We start from the raw sequence: 15,011 nt of genomic DNA on the forward strand, positions 1-15,011 counted from the left end.
GAGTTGAGATTAAAGCTAAGGAAAAAAATGTTTAACAAATCATTTCGTTTTTTTAGCTTGATTAAGTTGGATTAGCTGATTTACATTCTTACTATTTCAACCAAGATGGCCCTGTAGTGACTGGGAGGATGTCAGAAAAACAGTTTCATGGAAGTTCGTGAAAGCCGTAGATTGAGCACTTCCCTCTAAACGACGAAATGAATCCCATCGCCAGCGTCATCGCTTTATGATGGCGAATGGCGACGGTTTTTGCGACGGAATGTTTGTGCGTGTTTACCATCCGTACCGTCTAGGATTTATTTCGTCGTAGCAACTGCACTACTTTTGCGTTCCACACCTCGGCGATGCCAGTCGCGCTGTTCGTCGTACCACGGCTTATCAGGTAAGGCGGAGAAACGCGAACCGATCTCAGTCGTTCAACTTGGCATTTGGTTTCGTTTGCCGGAAATACGCGCAATCTCAGCACGCAGCCCGGTTTCGACATGCCGGCAATCGTCTGCTAACGCTAACGACTTGTTTCTAAGCACGCCATTCTTCGCGTCGAAACAAGGCGCTGGCCTTATGTGAAAGAAGAAACGGGACGTGTCGATGAACGTGTTTAAGTATATTTTCACGGCTGGATACCAGTAGTTGCAGCTAGAACCGCTGAAAACTTTCACTGAGCGCAGCCACCGCCCAGTTAAGTTCGGCACGCTGCCCGCTCGGCATGGCTTCTGTTGTGCCGGTTTTTAAACGGTAGTATTGTGACGGAGAAATCCTAAAGCGGAGGTCTAAAGCGTCCGTGGAGTCGTGCGCCCTTCAAGGAAGTTGTGGAGAAAGCGTAACAAAGTGCGCGGCCTTGAAAAGATTTGCTGTTGCCGTTGCTCGGAATGGCTTCCGCCTCTAGTGCCAGCAACAAGTGCGGTTATCGTTACTAGTTACTGATTCTACTAGTTACCGCTAGTGTGAAATTTGTCTAAGGAAACGACTAAGTGATGAAGATTTCTTCGGAGCGGTCGGGTTGACCGTAAGTGCGGTGAAAAATGCCTAAAATATCGAGAAAAAAAAAGAAAAAAAAAATCAACGGCTGCACTTAATAAGTGTACACATCTGTGGAAGGTGTGCTTTTGGTCGTCGTTTTTACCTGTGAAATAAAAAACAATACCTCCTCTCTCGTAAAAAAAAAAAAGAAACAAAATTTTTGGTGTGGCCGGTTTGTTTATCGCAGATCGCGCGACAGCTATGTTTTCAGTGGTTCCTCAGAGGTGGGCTGATTTCAGCCCAACTTTATCTACTTAGTTTACCATACAGCATACAATACCATACGTCATATTCCCCAGTCGAGAACACCAGTAAACTGCACTGGGTTAAGCTAAGACACCGAATGAGTGACCTATGAATCAAACAAAACAGACGTTGTACAGGATGTGCGGGCCACTTCCGGCCGCCATGACAGGGGGACAGTAATACTTCCGGTTCTGCTATGTTTACCTTCTGTTTTGGAGCGTGTGCGCAATGACTCTTCGTGCGAGCAATTCCATGAGAGCTATGCTAGAAATGGGGTCAGACAGGAACAAGGAGCACTTGCCGTAGAATACTGTGCATCCGCCCATTACACACTAAGCGCCCGTTCCTAAATTCGTAACATCTGAGAAAATATGCACAGTACATCGATATAAAATTGATGACTGGACAAGCGCCCATCCCCCATTTTTTAGCGATTATCTCTAAATTTTGAGTGGGCGCTTGCCCGGTATTTTACAGTAGTTTGCGTTGCCCGGCATCCCATACTTGGTTAAAGAATGTCTTCACTTCCTTTCTGCCTTTTCTTCAACTGCTCCCCCCCATCCCACCCCACGCCACACACTTTGCAACTTGCCGTCCGGCCCCCTTCGTGTCGGCTTTGTGATGACTCGACCCGCCGCTGCAAAAGGTTGCCAACTCTTGCTTTAGACAGTGACAATTAAATTCAGTGGCACTTCTTTTTGTTTCAATGAGTCTTCCCAATGGACGATTGAGGACAACGCTTGACTCTGCTGCCCTTTTAGATGTGATGCCCGAGGATGCAGGTAGTTATATTCACGAAAAAGTAAAAGAAACACAAGCCCCGAGAACAGACAAAAAAGAAAAAGAATTTCGACTGAGGTTTGCAGTATTTCGGCGCTCCTTTTTTGGTCTATATGTGTTCAAAGGAGCAGTATCACATCGAACATACCAATATCTTGTTAAAAAAGCCTCGAAAAGGAATTTTAAAACAAATTAAAGGATTAGCAAAAAGCAATGTCGCTAACGCCTCGCTTGTAATGCCCGTCTAGGAACCTTGACAGCTAGTGACGGAGTTTGTCTCGCCTCCGGCCACGACGAGAGAAGAGGGCAGGAGGAACTCCCCTCTTTCCGAGAATGCCTTTTGTGTGTCGCAGAAGTCGCTATTGTCCCCCTACAAGATTATAGAAGATTAACCCGTCACTCAAAATTCGTACAAAAGCAGCTGCTTTGGTGGGTGGGACGACTAGGCTATCCTCTCGACGTCAGCCTCGCAGTAGCTTTGCTCGTCCCGAGACGACCTACGTCATGATTGCTTTGGATGTCACGTGGTTTCCGCTGGGCCTTCTCCGAGTGCTTGCCAGAGTGGGCCGTTTATAACGAAAAATACAGCCACCAGGCTCAAAATACAAATGTGTGATTGTCATTTATGGATATTGTGGATCATATTCAACCTATTTATGAACATGACGGGAATATTTCAAATTTCGTTGAAGTATCCCTTTAATGTTCGCGAGCCCTTTATTTTCGCAAATTTCGCAATTTGAAAATTTTGCAAAATTTGAAGGCACGCAAAAATTTTTGTTTTTAAGAGTTTTAATGCAGGCATCTGGAGTTCGCGAAATTTAGTGGCCGCGATTATGTCCTCTTTGATCGATTCGCGATAAATAGGAACCGCGAAAATAAAGGGTTTTACAGTATCTCAAATTGCACAGACTTTTTGCAAACCTTGAAATTTGGTTAAGCCCCCAGCACTGGGCTACATCAAACCCTGGCTGCCAGCAAACCCAAAGGTCATCGTGGGGATATCCCAGACTGCCTGGTAATAGTTACAAAAATGCAGAGGGGAAGAAAACGGAATTAAAGGGGCAAAGAAAACAAATATTTTTGTTTTCGTTTTTTGGCTAGGTGGCGCAAGCTTGCACCCATTATAAAGTATACAGCCGTTATTACCCATCCATCCAACTCTCTAAGACCACTAGATCAAAAGTTAACGAACAAATGTTGGCTAATTATCCAATTGATTTGTGACTGTTAACATGCATCGGATATGCCTGCTGCATCCAGTACATCATAACGGAACTTTGTGTGTATTAAAAACAACCGACCTGCTTTGCAGTTTTAGCTTATCTTCACCCAACCCGACAGCTAGTTAAAGGCACGTAGCCAAAGAAGAGGCCCATGGGGCCCGGGCCTCCCCCCGAAAACTTTCATTTTGCTGGGACCCCCCTCTCCCCCCCTCCCCCTCATACAGCATTTTGTCATGGGCGGGCCCCCCCGAAACAAAATTCTGGCTACGTGCCTGGCTAGTTACCTACCCTGATCTCTTACATGGTGGCTTTCTGTATGCCGTGCCCTTGCTGAACTGTAAGGGACCCCCGACTCGTACTTACCCCCTTCCATCTGGATATCAGTGCGAAGAGAGCAAGACTCGGCTGACGCCAGACGCGTGAAGGCATTGGTCCAGAGGTCGTGGCAAGGGCCAATCAGGAACCATGACAAGCCGCAGCCCTGACATCTGGAAGGATGCCCTCAACACCACCCTTGAAGAACCTTCTGACTCGGCCGGTAAGCGTGCAGTACACTGCAGATGAGAGTTGCAACCGCATCACGGTGTAAGATGCTTTTTAGGTGAGGACAGACAGCACCGCAAACAATGTGACGTGATCGACCCCTTTTCTCACGCACTCGTGCAGCTTATGGCGACAGCGGCTCTGCTAACCAAACAACGCAACTGAAAAAAAAAAAAAGGGGGGGGGGAAAAATGTTGTTGCCATGGCACTCAGGCACACATGCTTTCCGCTCTGTGCATCTGCTCTGACCTTGATGAACGCTGACTTGAACGCCGCACCGAAGATCTTTATGCTTCAATGCACTCATGAAACTGTTTTTGCCACCGTTGAGGCACGAAACTAGGGTAAATAACAAAAGCTTTGTCTAAGCAACATGCATGGTGCAAATGCCGAGGTTTACATGATGCTAGTACATAGGGTTGCCACCTTTCTTCGAAGGAAAAAGCGGCCATTCCGGGAGGGGGGGAGAGGGGGGCAGAAGGGGGGCTAGTTATGTGAGATTGAACTGATAAAAAGAAAGGTGCATTGTTGACAACCTTAATTGATACCCGTATTCAATTTATTTTAATACGAGCTTCCCAAAGTGATATCAATACCTAGATTTATGAATACATCCTAACACATGTAAATAGACAAATACATAACACTGAATTCAATAACATACATGATGCATACCATTTAGTCAAAATTAAAGGTCTGAAAACAGATCTCGCACTTCTCATCCTGTGCAGCAGGTGAAGAACCGATTATTGCAATTTATATAAAAATGGCTGCAAATTAAGTAATGGTTCGAGTAAAAATGGCTCTAAGACACTTAGCATGATGCTCAGTGTGTAGATTTCAAATGCAAATCAATTGTATTAAAAAGTTGCTGGTTCTGGAGATTTTGGTAGTGGACGCGGGTGTAGACAACGAGCACCGGCTCGAGCTTGACAGCTCATGGTCACTCGTGAATTCATGTAACGGGAGCATGTTTTCATACCTCTCGAAGAATGAATTACAAAAGGTCTGTCCCCGGATTCAAAGTGGTCTCTTGCTCGCCATTCTTTGATCTCGTTCTGCAAATCGCAAATACTCTCTACGTGCCACTCTAAATAGTAAACATGCCAGACATTTACGAAAATGTCTTTATTGCGGCCAAATAAAGAGTTCCACCTACTAGGACATTATTTCCAAAATTAACTTAAATGTATTTATAAATGCACCACCTTCCCCCCCCCCCCCCCCCCCCCCCCCCCCAAAAAAAAAAGACAAGTGACAGTTTGATATAGGCCTTTTTTTGTTACAAAAAAATTGCTGTGCCGGTCAAAAACCTGGTAGGGGGTAACCCTACAGGTACATCCAGAAAACAACTTTAAATACAAGCGTCATGTCTCCCCAGTGGCGTCACGCGGGGGGTGCAGACCGCTTCGAGTGCAGCGCTAGGGGGGTGTCGCGGCGGGCCACGAGAGCGGGGTGGGGGGCTTTTGTTTTGGGTGCTAAAAGTGGCATCAAATCCAAGTCGACTCATCTTGCATAGGCCTGAGGAACAATTCAGAAGTAAAGTTCTACTTATGACCACAATAATTTCAACACCCCCTATTGGGAAGCCTGCAAGAGTTATTGAAGCTTGTGTCTCATTCGTTGGAGGGGGAAAATCCCTAGGCCTGATTAGGTGAAAAAAAAAAGAGTGGTGACCCCTTTGCAAGTCTGACAGGCTGATAAGGAGAGTGACACAATGTCGGCGAAGATAACTTGAACGTATGTGTTTGGAGGCGTGGCACCACTGCGATAAAAGATCCTGCTGGGTACATCATGCTTCCGTCAGTCAAGGAGATTGCTGAATTGAGAGGGTGACGCAAAACGGAGTCCGGATGAAGAGTGGCGCCTTTGGGTGTGCGAACAGGTATGAATTTTAGAAGCGTAGGTGCGGAGAGTGTTGGGGGCATACCGTGTATTTTGCTAAGACTTCTTTTAATGACTGACTTAAGCTTGCATGTTTGACAGACATTGATGACGAAGAGGTAAGGTGAGAAAGGAGACCTGTAGTAGAATGAGGCATAATAAAAGGAAGCTAATTAAGGCTCGCAAAAGAAGAGTAAGTAATGACCGACCAATCACGTGCCAGATGATTAACAACATAACACAATTAAAAAAATTTTAAAAACTGGAGCCAGATTTAGACAATGTTTTAGCCCTGGAGAGTGGTGACAAGGAGGACAGCACAACAAAGATCTCCAAGCTGGATTTGATTTAACAAGAGTTTGTTTGTAGCCCATGAGATTCAGATGACGATAGTATCATACATTAATGAAATTATGATAAAGTTTACAAATGTATCTCACAAGTTCGCATGCAGTGCAGTCGAAAGCATGGATTCTGGAGCTTAATTTTACAGAATGCTTTGCTTTTTAGTACTTATCTGAAGAAAGTGCCTTTTTAGCCACAATCTTACACTCTTGTTTTTCACAACGCCGAGGAGAACCCAGGCTGTACCTCAAATTATCTCAAATTTCTTTCGGGGAATTTGAGGTAATGTGGATTATTTGGCAGCTTGCAGAGAAGCAGCTACAAGGTATATCCGCCAGAATCTTAATAAATATCTTGCGATAGGTTGATCTACTGTACCAAAGGTTGGGATAATCTGTCATTCTAATAATTCAAGTGTATTTATTTGAGTAATGGGAATTCTCCGTAAAGCTCTCATTCTATTAATATTTCTTATGTAAATGAATTAACAGTGATTAGCATATTGTAACAGAAATTGTTAGAAGAATGTCCAGACTAGGCATTTGCTCTAAATAGTGGTCTTACACATTTCATCATTTGACACTATGTGACGTCTTTGGACAGCATTTGACATAAGTCTCATCATCTGATTAATAAATTGAAGGACTTGCCATGCAGGGTAGTTAGCAGATTTTAGTTTATTATCCTGTTTATTGTAACAATTAACCATGTCAGTCTGGTCATTCGGACAATCACAAATTTACTTAGTGCTCCTTTAAAGGGCAACTCCGCTTAATTTTATTTTTTAAAAAACAATTCAGTCCTATTCAGTGTTACCTAGGAAGACCACACATCAAATATTACGACCTAGTTCTGTCTAAATGTTTCCTAGACTAAACGGTCCTGCAAACTTTTGTAACTCGCCAAGTTGCCAAAATCGGCTGACTCGAACGGGTGAATTGAGGTGCAACCAGCACCACAATCAAGGCTATGGTGTGGGCATAGTCATATTGAGCTAAATGTCGTCACCATTGTCCCTTTTTGTTTGTCTTTACTTCTCCGGGTAAGCGTAATGGGCGACGTCGGCAACATTCCCTCTTGTTGGCTAAAGTGGACCTCCGCTCCAAAGCCGGGTTGATTTAGCATGAACGCTTACAAGCAACTGCTTTTTTGGTCTTCGCTAAATAGAGTGCTCTCTCCGTCAAACAGCAAAACAAACAAGCAAACAATCCAAGGTAAATGGAGCAACATGGGTGGTTTCGCATTCTACCGGAGTGCACTCTAAACAATTAAGCTCCGAAACCGAAACACTAGTCACACTTGTGGTCGGGCTTTAAGGTTCAAAAGGGGTGGCACAAGGGACACTCGCTTTTAGAAGGCAAGGAATTAAAAAAAAAACTCAAAATAAAAAAAAATAAAAAACTTTTTTTTTTGAGGGCATGATGGGACAGATGTTTTGTTTAACAAGTTTATTTTACAAAATAAAAAGATTTTTGTGCTATATTTACATTGGGAGATGCAATTTAGGTGGAGGTCTTGGCACGCTTTCCACGCAATCCACAGATCGGTGGCCGCGGCCATGACTACTGGATTGGCTTGGCTGCTTGACCGAATATGCTAACAAGCCTAGTGTCTCCCTTTAGCGACGTCTGGTGCATCTAGCTTAGCGTCTGACACTGCCCGCTGGTCGTGAGAACAGATGCGCGGCAGCCTCTGGCATTGTCTGCTCTTCGACCACCGTGATAAGCGAGCGAGAGGACTAAGAAAATCAACAAAATAAATATGCAGTACATTCAAGCTTTTTTGTTCTTGTTCGTTTTTTGCATGGCATATCTGTGAGCAAGGTGAGTGAGCATCATAATGCTCAATTAAGACGTGACTTAAAAATATTCCCTTTGGCAGGCCAGGGGCACTGCAAAACTTGAGAGCTACTTGACTTTTGAAGCGAAGTGACAGGAACATATCTGGACAAACTCAATGCGTGCAAATCGTCCGATTGCCTCCAGCCAAATGGCTCGCAAACTTTTATTTGTGTACGCATCTTCTCAATATTGAAGCCATGTTTACAGTCATGATTGTTGTACAATTCACAGAGCAGTGGGGCCACTTTTTCTGGGAACTAACATCTCATTCAGCCTCAACACACGCAAATGAACAAATCAAGCCAGATCAAGCAACATAGTTCACATGGGATGCTAGGCTTAGGCCAGTCCTGCTACAAAAACAAGCACTTGCACAGCACTTGTGAAGGTGTATACTTTTGGCAGCTTGTTGGAAACTGCGTCGGTTGAGGAGATCTTCCTCTAAACACCTCGGTGAATGCAAAACAGTTCGCACTCATAAAAATAGACAAGTTGACGAGCTGCACTCGCTGAGCACTTTGCAGACGCCAGGACCCACATTTGTTATTTTTTCACATTGATGCAAAGAAGGCAATCTTGGGATACTTTCAAAAACAATAATGACCTTATCTAGATTATTTGTTTCTCAAGCATAAAAAAATTTAAAGACGTTTACAGATCTCTGTGATGCGAATTAGAGCGCAGCTCTTGAGGTTCTTTAATTCTGCGATGTACCGTTATGGGATGGTGCGCAGGAGGAGGAGGGGGGAGGGTACGGAGGACCCTCCCCTCCTTTTCCCCTCCTCCTCCTCCTCCATGACCTTTCTTCCTCCCACAGTTTCCCTGCTAAATTTAGCTGGAAAATTGACGCCACGTGACCTCAACATCAGTTCAGTTTCCCTGCTAAATTTAGCGGGAGAAATGACGTCACATGACTTAGTGTCACGTCACCTATGAACAAGTTCAGTTTCTCTGCTAGATTTAGGGTAAAAATTGACGTCACGTGACCTCAAAACCAATTCAATTCCCCGCTATATTTAGCAGGGAAACTGAATTGGTATTGAGGTCATGTGATGTCATTTTTACCGCTAAATTTATTGGGAAAATTGAATGCACAGTATTACATTGTGGGACACCACAGACCTACACATCAATTCAGTTTCTTCGCTAAATTTAGTGGGGAATTGAATTGGTGTATAGGTCTGTGGTGCCCCATAATGCAACGGGTGTGGTTGCGCTGACGGCGCCGCCGCAAAACATGGGAACAAGCGCCTAAGAGCTGCGCTCTAATATATTGTCAATAAAAATACTATTATGGCACAAAAAACAGTTTTACAATAATACAATCCACACGTCAGTTGTCTCTCCAACCAATGAGAGCCAAGAAATGAAGCGTAGTTGACTTCATTCCTAGCTGGACAAGGCCTAGGGCGGGCTACCTCCACCTGAATCGCATCTAACAACGTAAATATCGAAATTATTTTTTTTTCTTGTTTCTTGGAAAAAATGTTTAAAAATACTTCTGTCCCAAATAAGTCCTTTAGAGAAATATAATTTTTTTAATTTCAGTGTTTCTTTAAGGTATTGTGCCTGGAACGCATCTTTGACTGGTGTGTTTACTGCGCTTTACAAAGTGGTCCCTCAGTTTCCACCCGTCGACACCGTAGAGGAGTCGTGCTGTTGCCTGCAGCGGTCCTGGGGGTATCGCAGTGGCAGTGGTGGACTTGGCAGACGCCTATTCCGACACAGATCGCTCTTCAGATTGACAGTCTACGGAAGCTCCAGCTGCCAGGAGTTGAGACGCCACGACGACGGTGACACTCAGGCTCGCTCGCGCTTTTTGCTGGAACTTCTACGACCAACCACCCAGATCGCGACATCCGACATCCTGACACTCTGCTTTTCGTGACGTCATTTGTCGCCACTGGGGGACCACTTTCGATCCACAGGCGGAATAGGAGCCAGAAATGCGTCCCAGGCATACTTGAGGTAACAAAACTAAATGAAACGAAAATGTGTGCCGCAGCCGCGCGGACGGCATCGCAGCTGAGCGTGTTTGAGAGCGGCCTGGATGAGGAGACCATCCTGGTGGCCATGCGGGAGCTGCAGCGGGGGGCGGCAGACGGGGCCCCTCACCGGGAGGGGCCCGACAAGCACGGGGACGTCGAGGATGGCCCGCCGCCGGAGGAGGAGCCCGGTTGCGTGTATCTGGAGGGGTCGCGGCGCAAGGTGGACTTCATCCTGGTCTACTCCCCGGCCAAGAACCAGGCCGTCAGGGACATCTTCGAGGAAGAGCTGCTAAAGGCGGGGCTGCTGCTCGACTATGTGCCACAGGTGGGTGGTTCTGTTTCGGAGTGGAACACTTCTGTGTCTGGAATGCATCTCCCACTGGTGGGGCGAACATCCTGTGCTGCCGACACATCAGTGTCCCTGAAACGGCCTCAAGGTATGTCATGGAAGTCTATCATCGTGGTAACGTTGTGGCTCATTGTGATTGGGGTGGTTCGTCGTAGGAGCGGCTTCATGGAGGAAAAGCGAGCATCAGAGTCGCTGGAGCTGTAGTGTCCGTTAACTGGCCGGCCGCAAAGCAAGCATGTGCGGCCGTCTTTACCTCCTCTGTCGCATTATCGCCGGTGTCGAGCCAGTCTACCGTGTTCCCAATTTATTAGGTTGCACGGGGAAATTCAGTAGACAAAGCACTTCTCATCATTCATGAATGTGAAAACATCTACGTCAATGTTCCGCTCCCTTGTTTCGTCTGCAGCGAACTGGCATTGACTGCAGAGCGACGCGCTCTGCCGGCGAGGAGAGGGCACCTCTCCTTGCCGCTCTGACCTTAGACGGTTTGTGTTAGCGGCGTGCTGACGGACACGCAGCGCTATGGGGTGAGTGGTCGTTGAAACTGATGCGCAGAGGCCAATGGGAGCCTCGTCAACACACATCAGCCAATGGGACCGAAGCCGAAAATCCATCAGCTTTCCTCCACTCCTTTGGGATAAAAAATTTAGGTGGCGTTCGGCTAGGCTTTTCCCGTGGTTTCATAACTGGGAGCTGGCTTCACTTGGAGAAAGGATTTAAGGTGCCGTTTGGCGTGATTTCAAAACTGATGACGTTGGCTCGCTCCATGAGACAGTTAATGCTCTCGCATTAGAACACCAGTCAGATATAACTAATGCGGAGAACAAGTCGTCTGCTTCTTGCGCAGAGGTTGCAGTGACGTTGGAATGACGCTGAGCTTTGATTGAAAGAATAGTGGGTAGACCTCAATGCTAGAAGCCTTCAGGTCTACCCACTATTTTGTTCAATCAGCCAATAAGCGCTCTCCATTCTGACATCATCACCATTCCTGTACAAGGAGCAGAAGAACCTGCGCTCCCCATGTAGAAATGCTTCCAGTCCAGGCTGTGTTGTGGAACCGGAAATCGACTACGGCTAGAGCTGGAAATCTATTTTACCAGCCAAATTTCAGGCTGTTTCCACCCAGAAATGAATAAATTTCTTGCTGGAAACTAGATTTTTTCTCGTCTAGCTGGGAAACTTCCAGGTGGATCATGTACTTCCAAACTGGAATTTCTGATTTCCAGCATGAGCAGCATCCATTTCCAGCTGTAAACAGGATTTCCAGCTGCTGCTGTATAATTTAGCCGAGAATGCGGCTGGAAATCTTCATTTCCAGCTGGAAGCTGCAGCTTATTTTCATGTGGGTCCGCATAGCTATTGTGGAAGAGCCACTTTGCATTACGCTTGATTTTAAAAACAATCTTTGCTGTATTAGTTAAAATATAATTGCCTGTATGATAATTTCTGCTATTTTTTCCCCGGTATCCCATATGTGTGTGGTGCAAAATTGATATGAAGGTTGCAGTTACGCTGACCCAAAGTCGTGCATCCCAAAATGTTCCCGGGACACAGAAGGTGATAGCATTTCCCAAGATTGAAAATGGGCTTTGTCATAAGTCACCTCACCACTATATTCATTTGAGCTTTCCAAGCTGGTAAATGTGTTATCAGGTGGGCTCATGAATGTTTCTTATGGGGTCTTTAGTTAGTGTGCACAGTTTTTCATAGCTTTAAGGTAGAGTCACCTTCAACTCTTACTTCGAAAAAAATTTCCCACCTTGGTGTCCCTTCATTCAGATTATAATATGTTACCTTAAATCTATGAAACTTGCAGAAAGTTCTGATAGCCATTTTATGAAACTAGCAGAACCCTCCCCCCTCGTGGCACACAACTGGCAGGTGTCGAAAGCCTCGCAAGTCTGGCAGGAATCTGCTTTCTTGGGACTTACCATCCGTTCCTCTCTCCCCCAACAGAACCAAAGCGGACTGTGCTACATCAAGATCCACGCACCGTGGGACGTGCTCAGCTGTTTTGCGGAGATCATGCGTCTCAAGATGCCCGTCAAAGAGGTACCGACCCCTGCGCTCGTCTCCGACGGTTGGCCCGACCTCTCCACCGACCAACAGGAACCGTCTCCCCCGTGTCGACAGGGTCTTGTATGTTCGCCTTGGAGAGTGCGGGTGCCGTAACGAGAGTTAACTCCCCGAGTAACCGACTGTCTTTTGAGTTACCCCCTCTAACGATGGAGTGACTTTTCCCCGCTGGATTACCCCGATGGTATCGTGAAAGGATTATGACTTTGGCACCACTGCTACTCAGAATCCTCTCCTGGTTGTGAGTACCTGCATGAAGATGTCACACAAACCTCTCGAGTCTAATATTAAGTTTTGAACTTCACTTACTTTTTCTGGAGTTTTTGTTTTGAGAGTTGTCACTCTGCCTTTTGTAGTTGTTGCTGCAAAAGCTGGATGAAAATTGTCATGCAGAAGGCAGAAAAGTGACGACCCATTTTGGAGCTTGAAATACATTATCGAATTCGCAGCTCAGATGCATGTCACCCTAATAGCACGTAAGACATCTGGCCAAAACCAACTTGTTCCTAAAGGTTCTTCCCATTGAAACAACCTTATTGCTTGATGACAACTCATAAGGACCTACAGTAATCTCTCGTTATAACGAAGTCAACGGGACGGCAGAAAGATTCGAAAAAAGTGGTAATTCGATAAAAACGTAAGAGCCATAAAAAGAGTAACAGTAACCTTGAAAGTGCACAGGAACAGTGTGGAAGGCTTATAACAAATATATATTCAATGAAACAAACCTTGCTGATGAGCCAGGCTTACTGAAGCATGAAAAAAGACGGGAGATCAGTTTGCCGAGCGTTTTTGCCAGGCATCAAAAAAGTCTCCTCCAACTGCCTTGAGCACCGCATGAGGCTGTCATCGCCGCCACCACACTCCACCATGTTGTGAAGAGAACGAAGCATGTTTTGCGTTTCTCCAGTCGTGAGTACCTCTCGGAGTTCCTCATTCAACGGCTCTTCGTCTTTGCCCTGGCAACACACGAGGTCTACATTCACGGCATCCGTGACGGGAGTGACAATTAAAATGTCCGCATCCACAAGCGCAAACGAGTCAAAGTCGTTTTCGGGAGTTGCACCGACGATCTCGTGCACGGTTCTGTAAAGTTCGTTGCAGATCTCGGTGTCACTTGCTGGCACATCAAGTATGCACGCAGTCGGGAAGCCGTCGACAGCGTTGATGCCAGGATGTTGAATTCCTTGCGATTTCGAACTTCAGTCGACCACCTCTCTCCACCTCTCGGATCAGCTTGACTTCAGGGTCAAGCACTTCCATGCGGGCTTCGGCGGCGCAATCAGCAGTGAAGCAAGTTGCACGCAGCTACTGTACATGCTGCAGACGGGCTGTGCTGCCTTCGGAATGCGGAATACAATATCAAAGACGCTGCCTCGACGTACACGCGATCCGTAAATGCAGCGTAGACTCAAGCTGGAAAACTCGTGCTTTGCATTCGTCACGACCAAGTCGACCAAGTCAACCACAGTACAGCCAAAGCTACAGAGGAGAGGTTGTATCCTGAGCTGTTCAATAGGAAGGAAAGGAGGAACGGGAGAATCCCAGCACTTCTCTCTCGTTCCTCCTTTCTCTCCTTTTGAACAGGTTGGCATAAGCTCTCCTCTGTAGCTTTGGCTGTAGTAAACAGTTAGTGAAACAGAGTTTTTCTTTCTTTTATATTTATAGATCACTTGGGACGGTGCTTCCAAAGAGGTGGGCGCCGGTAGGGGATGTGCTTCCCTGACTTGGTTGCGACGAGGACCAGGCTGCGGGCACCGTGTGAACTTTGAAGTGTCCAAACTGTCACCCAACACGCTGCCGCATTTCTCTGCGCGCACAGAGCTCCCGAAGTGGCAATCTCCCGAACTTCTTTGCTCCCTTGACTTGACAAGTCGGTATCGAGGGGCAGGTGCAACGCAGCTCCTAAGAGGTGGATGCGGCATGCAAGGCACGTGCTCTGCAAATTTATAGCGGTGAAAGACGACAAACTTTTTACAGCTAATGGCTTTTTGCGCACATCTTGGAAGGGTTGCACTGGCTTACATACTGTACTTTCGGCGGATCGTCCTTCGTATCAAGCATCTCCGGCCGTCGATACACTTCGAATAATCCGGTCCAAAATGCATGCATTGGGATCGGGATCGCGTCAAACTTAGAACAATACGATAATTCGTAAGGATCGTCCTTCGTCATAAGCATGTCCGGCTGTCGATACACTTCTAATAATCTGGTTCAAAATGCATGCGTTGCGATCGGGACCGCGTCAAACTTCGAAAAATGCGATAACTCATAAAAAGCGATCTTGTTATAACGAGGGATTACTGTATTAGTCACTGTCACGTGGTCAGTTTTGAACACTCATTAATATTAGCAGACTAGGATGAATTTGCACTTCCCAGTGCAATTTGTTTTTCTCTCAGTTTTTCTCACTTTATATACTGTAAACGACTTAATTTTCGCAAGGACCTTAATTTCACGAATCGCCTAGATTTGCGAAAGATAGGTCCCGCGGATATGTTTTCCTATGGTAGAAAATACATAGCATACCACCCCGGTTCTGAAAAATTCGAAACCCGCGAATAATTCCAATTTTTCGGCTTTGGCTTGATTTGCGAAAACTCGACCCCCTCAAAAATTAAGTCTTTTGCAGTTTATAGCCCAGCTTTCTAGCGTTTTGTATGGATTTGTGCCAAAATGCCTGCAAGTTTGTACACCCCCTATCTAAAAGTAG

At 45.9% G+C, this 15,011-nt stretch overlaps 1 protein-coding gene across 1 annotated transcript in view; it reads left to right on the forward strand.

Annotated features, from left to right (window-relative positions):
• Positions 1 to 180: 180 nt before the first annotated feature.
• Positions 181 to 15,011, forward strand: part of LOC8044051 (anoctamin-1) — a 45,515-nt gene continuing 30,684 nt past the window's right edge. Inside the window, exons 1-4 of the mRNA XM_029966928.3 lie at positions 181 to 382; positions 3,657 to 3,810; positions 9,891 to 10,198; positions 12,179 to 12,274. Coding sequence (XP_029822788.3) covers positions 3,738 to 3,810; positions 9,891 to 10,198; positions 12,179 to 12,274 — 477 coding nt within the window. The 5' untranslated portion in view covers positions 181 to 382; positions 3,657 to 3,737. The remainder of the gene's footprint in view (positions 383 to 3,656; positions 3,811 to 9,890; positions 10,199 to 12,178; positions 12,275 to 15,011) is intronic.

This window comes from Ixodes scapularis, unplaced genomic scaffold, assembly GCF_016920785.2.
Source record: "Ixodes scapularis isolate PalLabHiFi unplaced genomic scaffold, ASM1692078v2 PGA_scaffold4__175_contigs__length_147842914, whole genome shotgun sequence".
NCBI classification, from domain to species: domain Eukaryota; kingdom Metazoa; phylum Arthropoda; class Arachnida; order Ixodida; family Ixodidae; genus Ixodes; species Ixodes scapularis.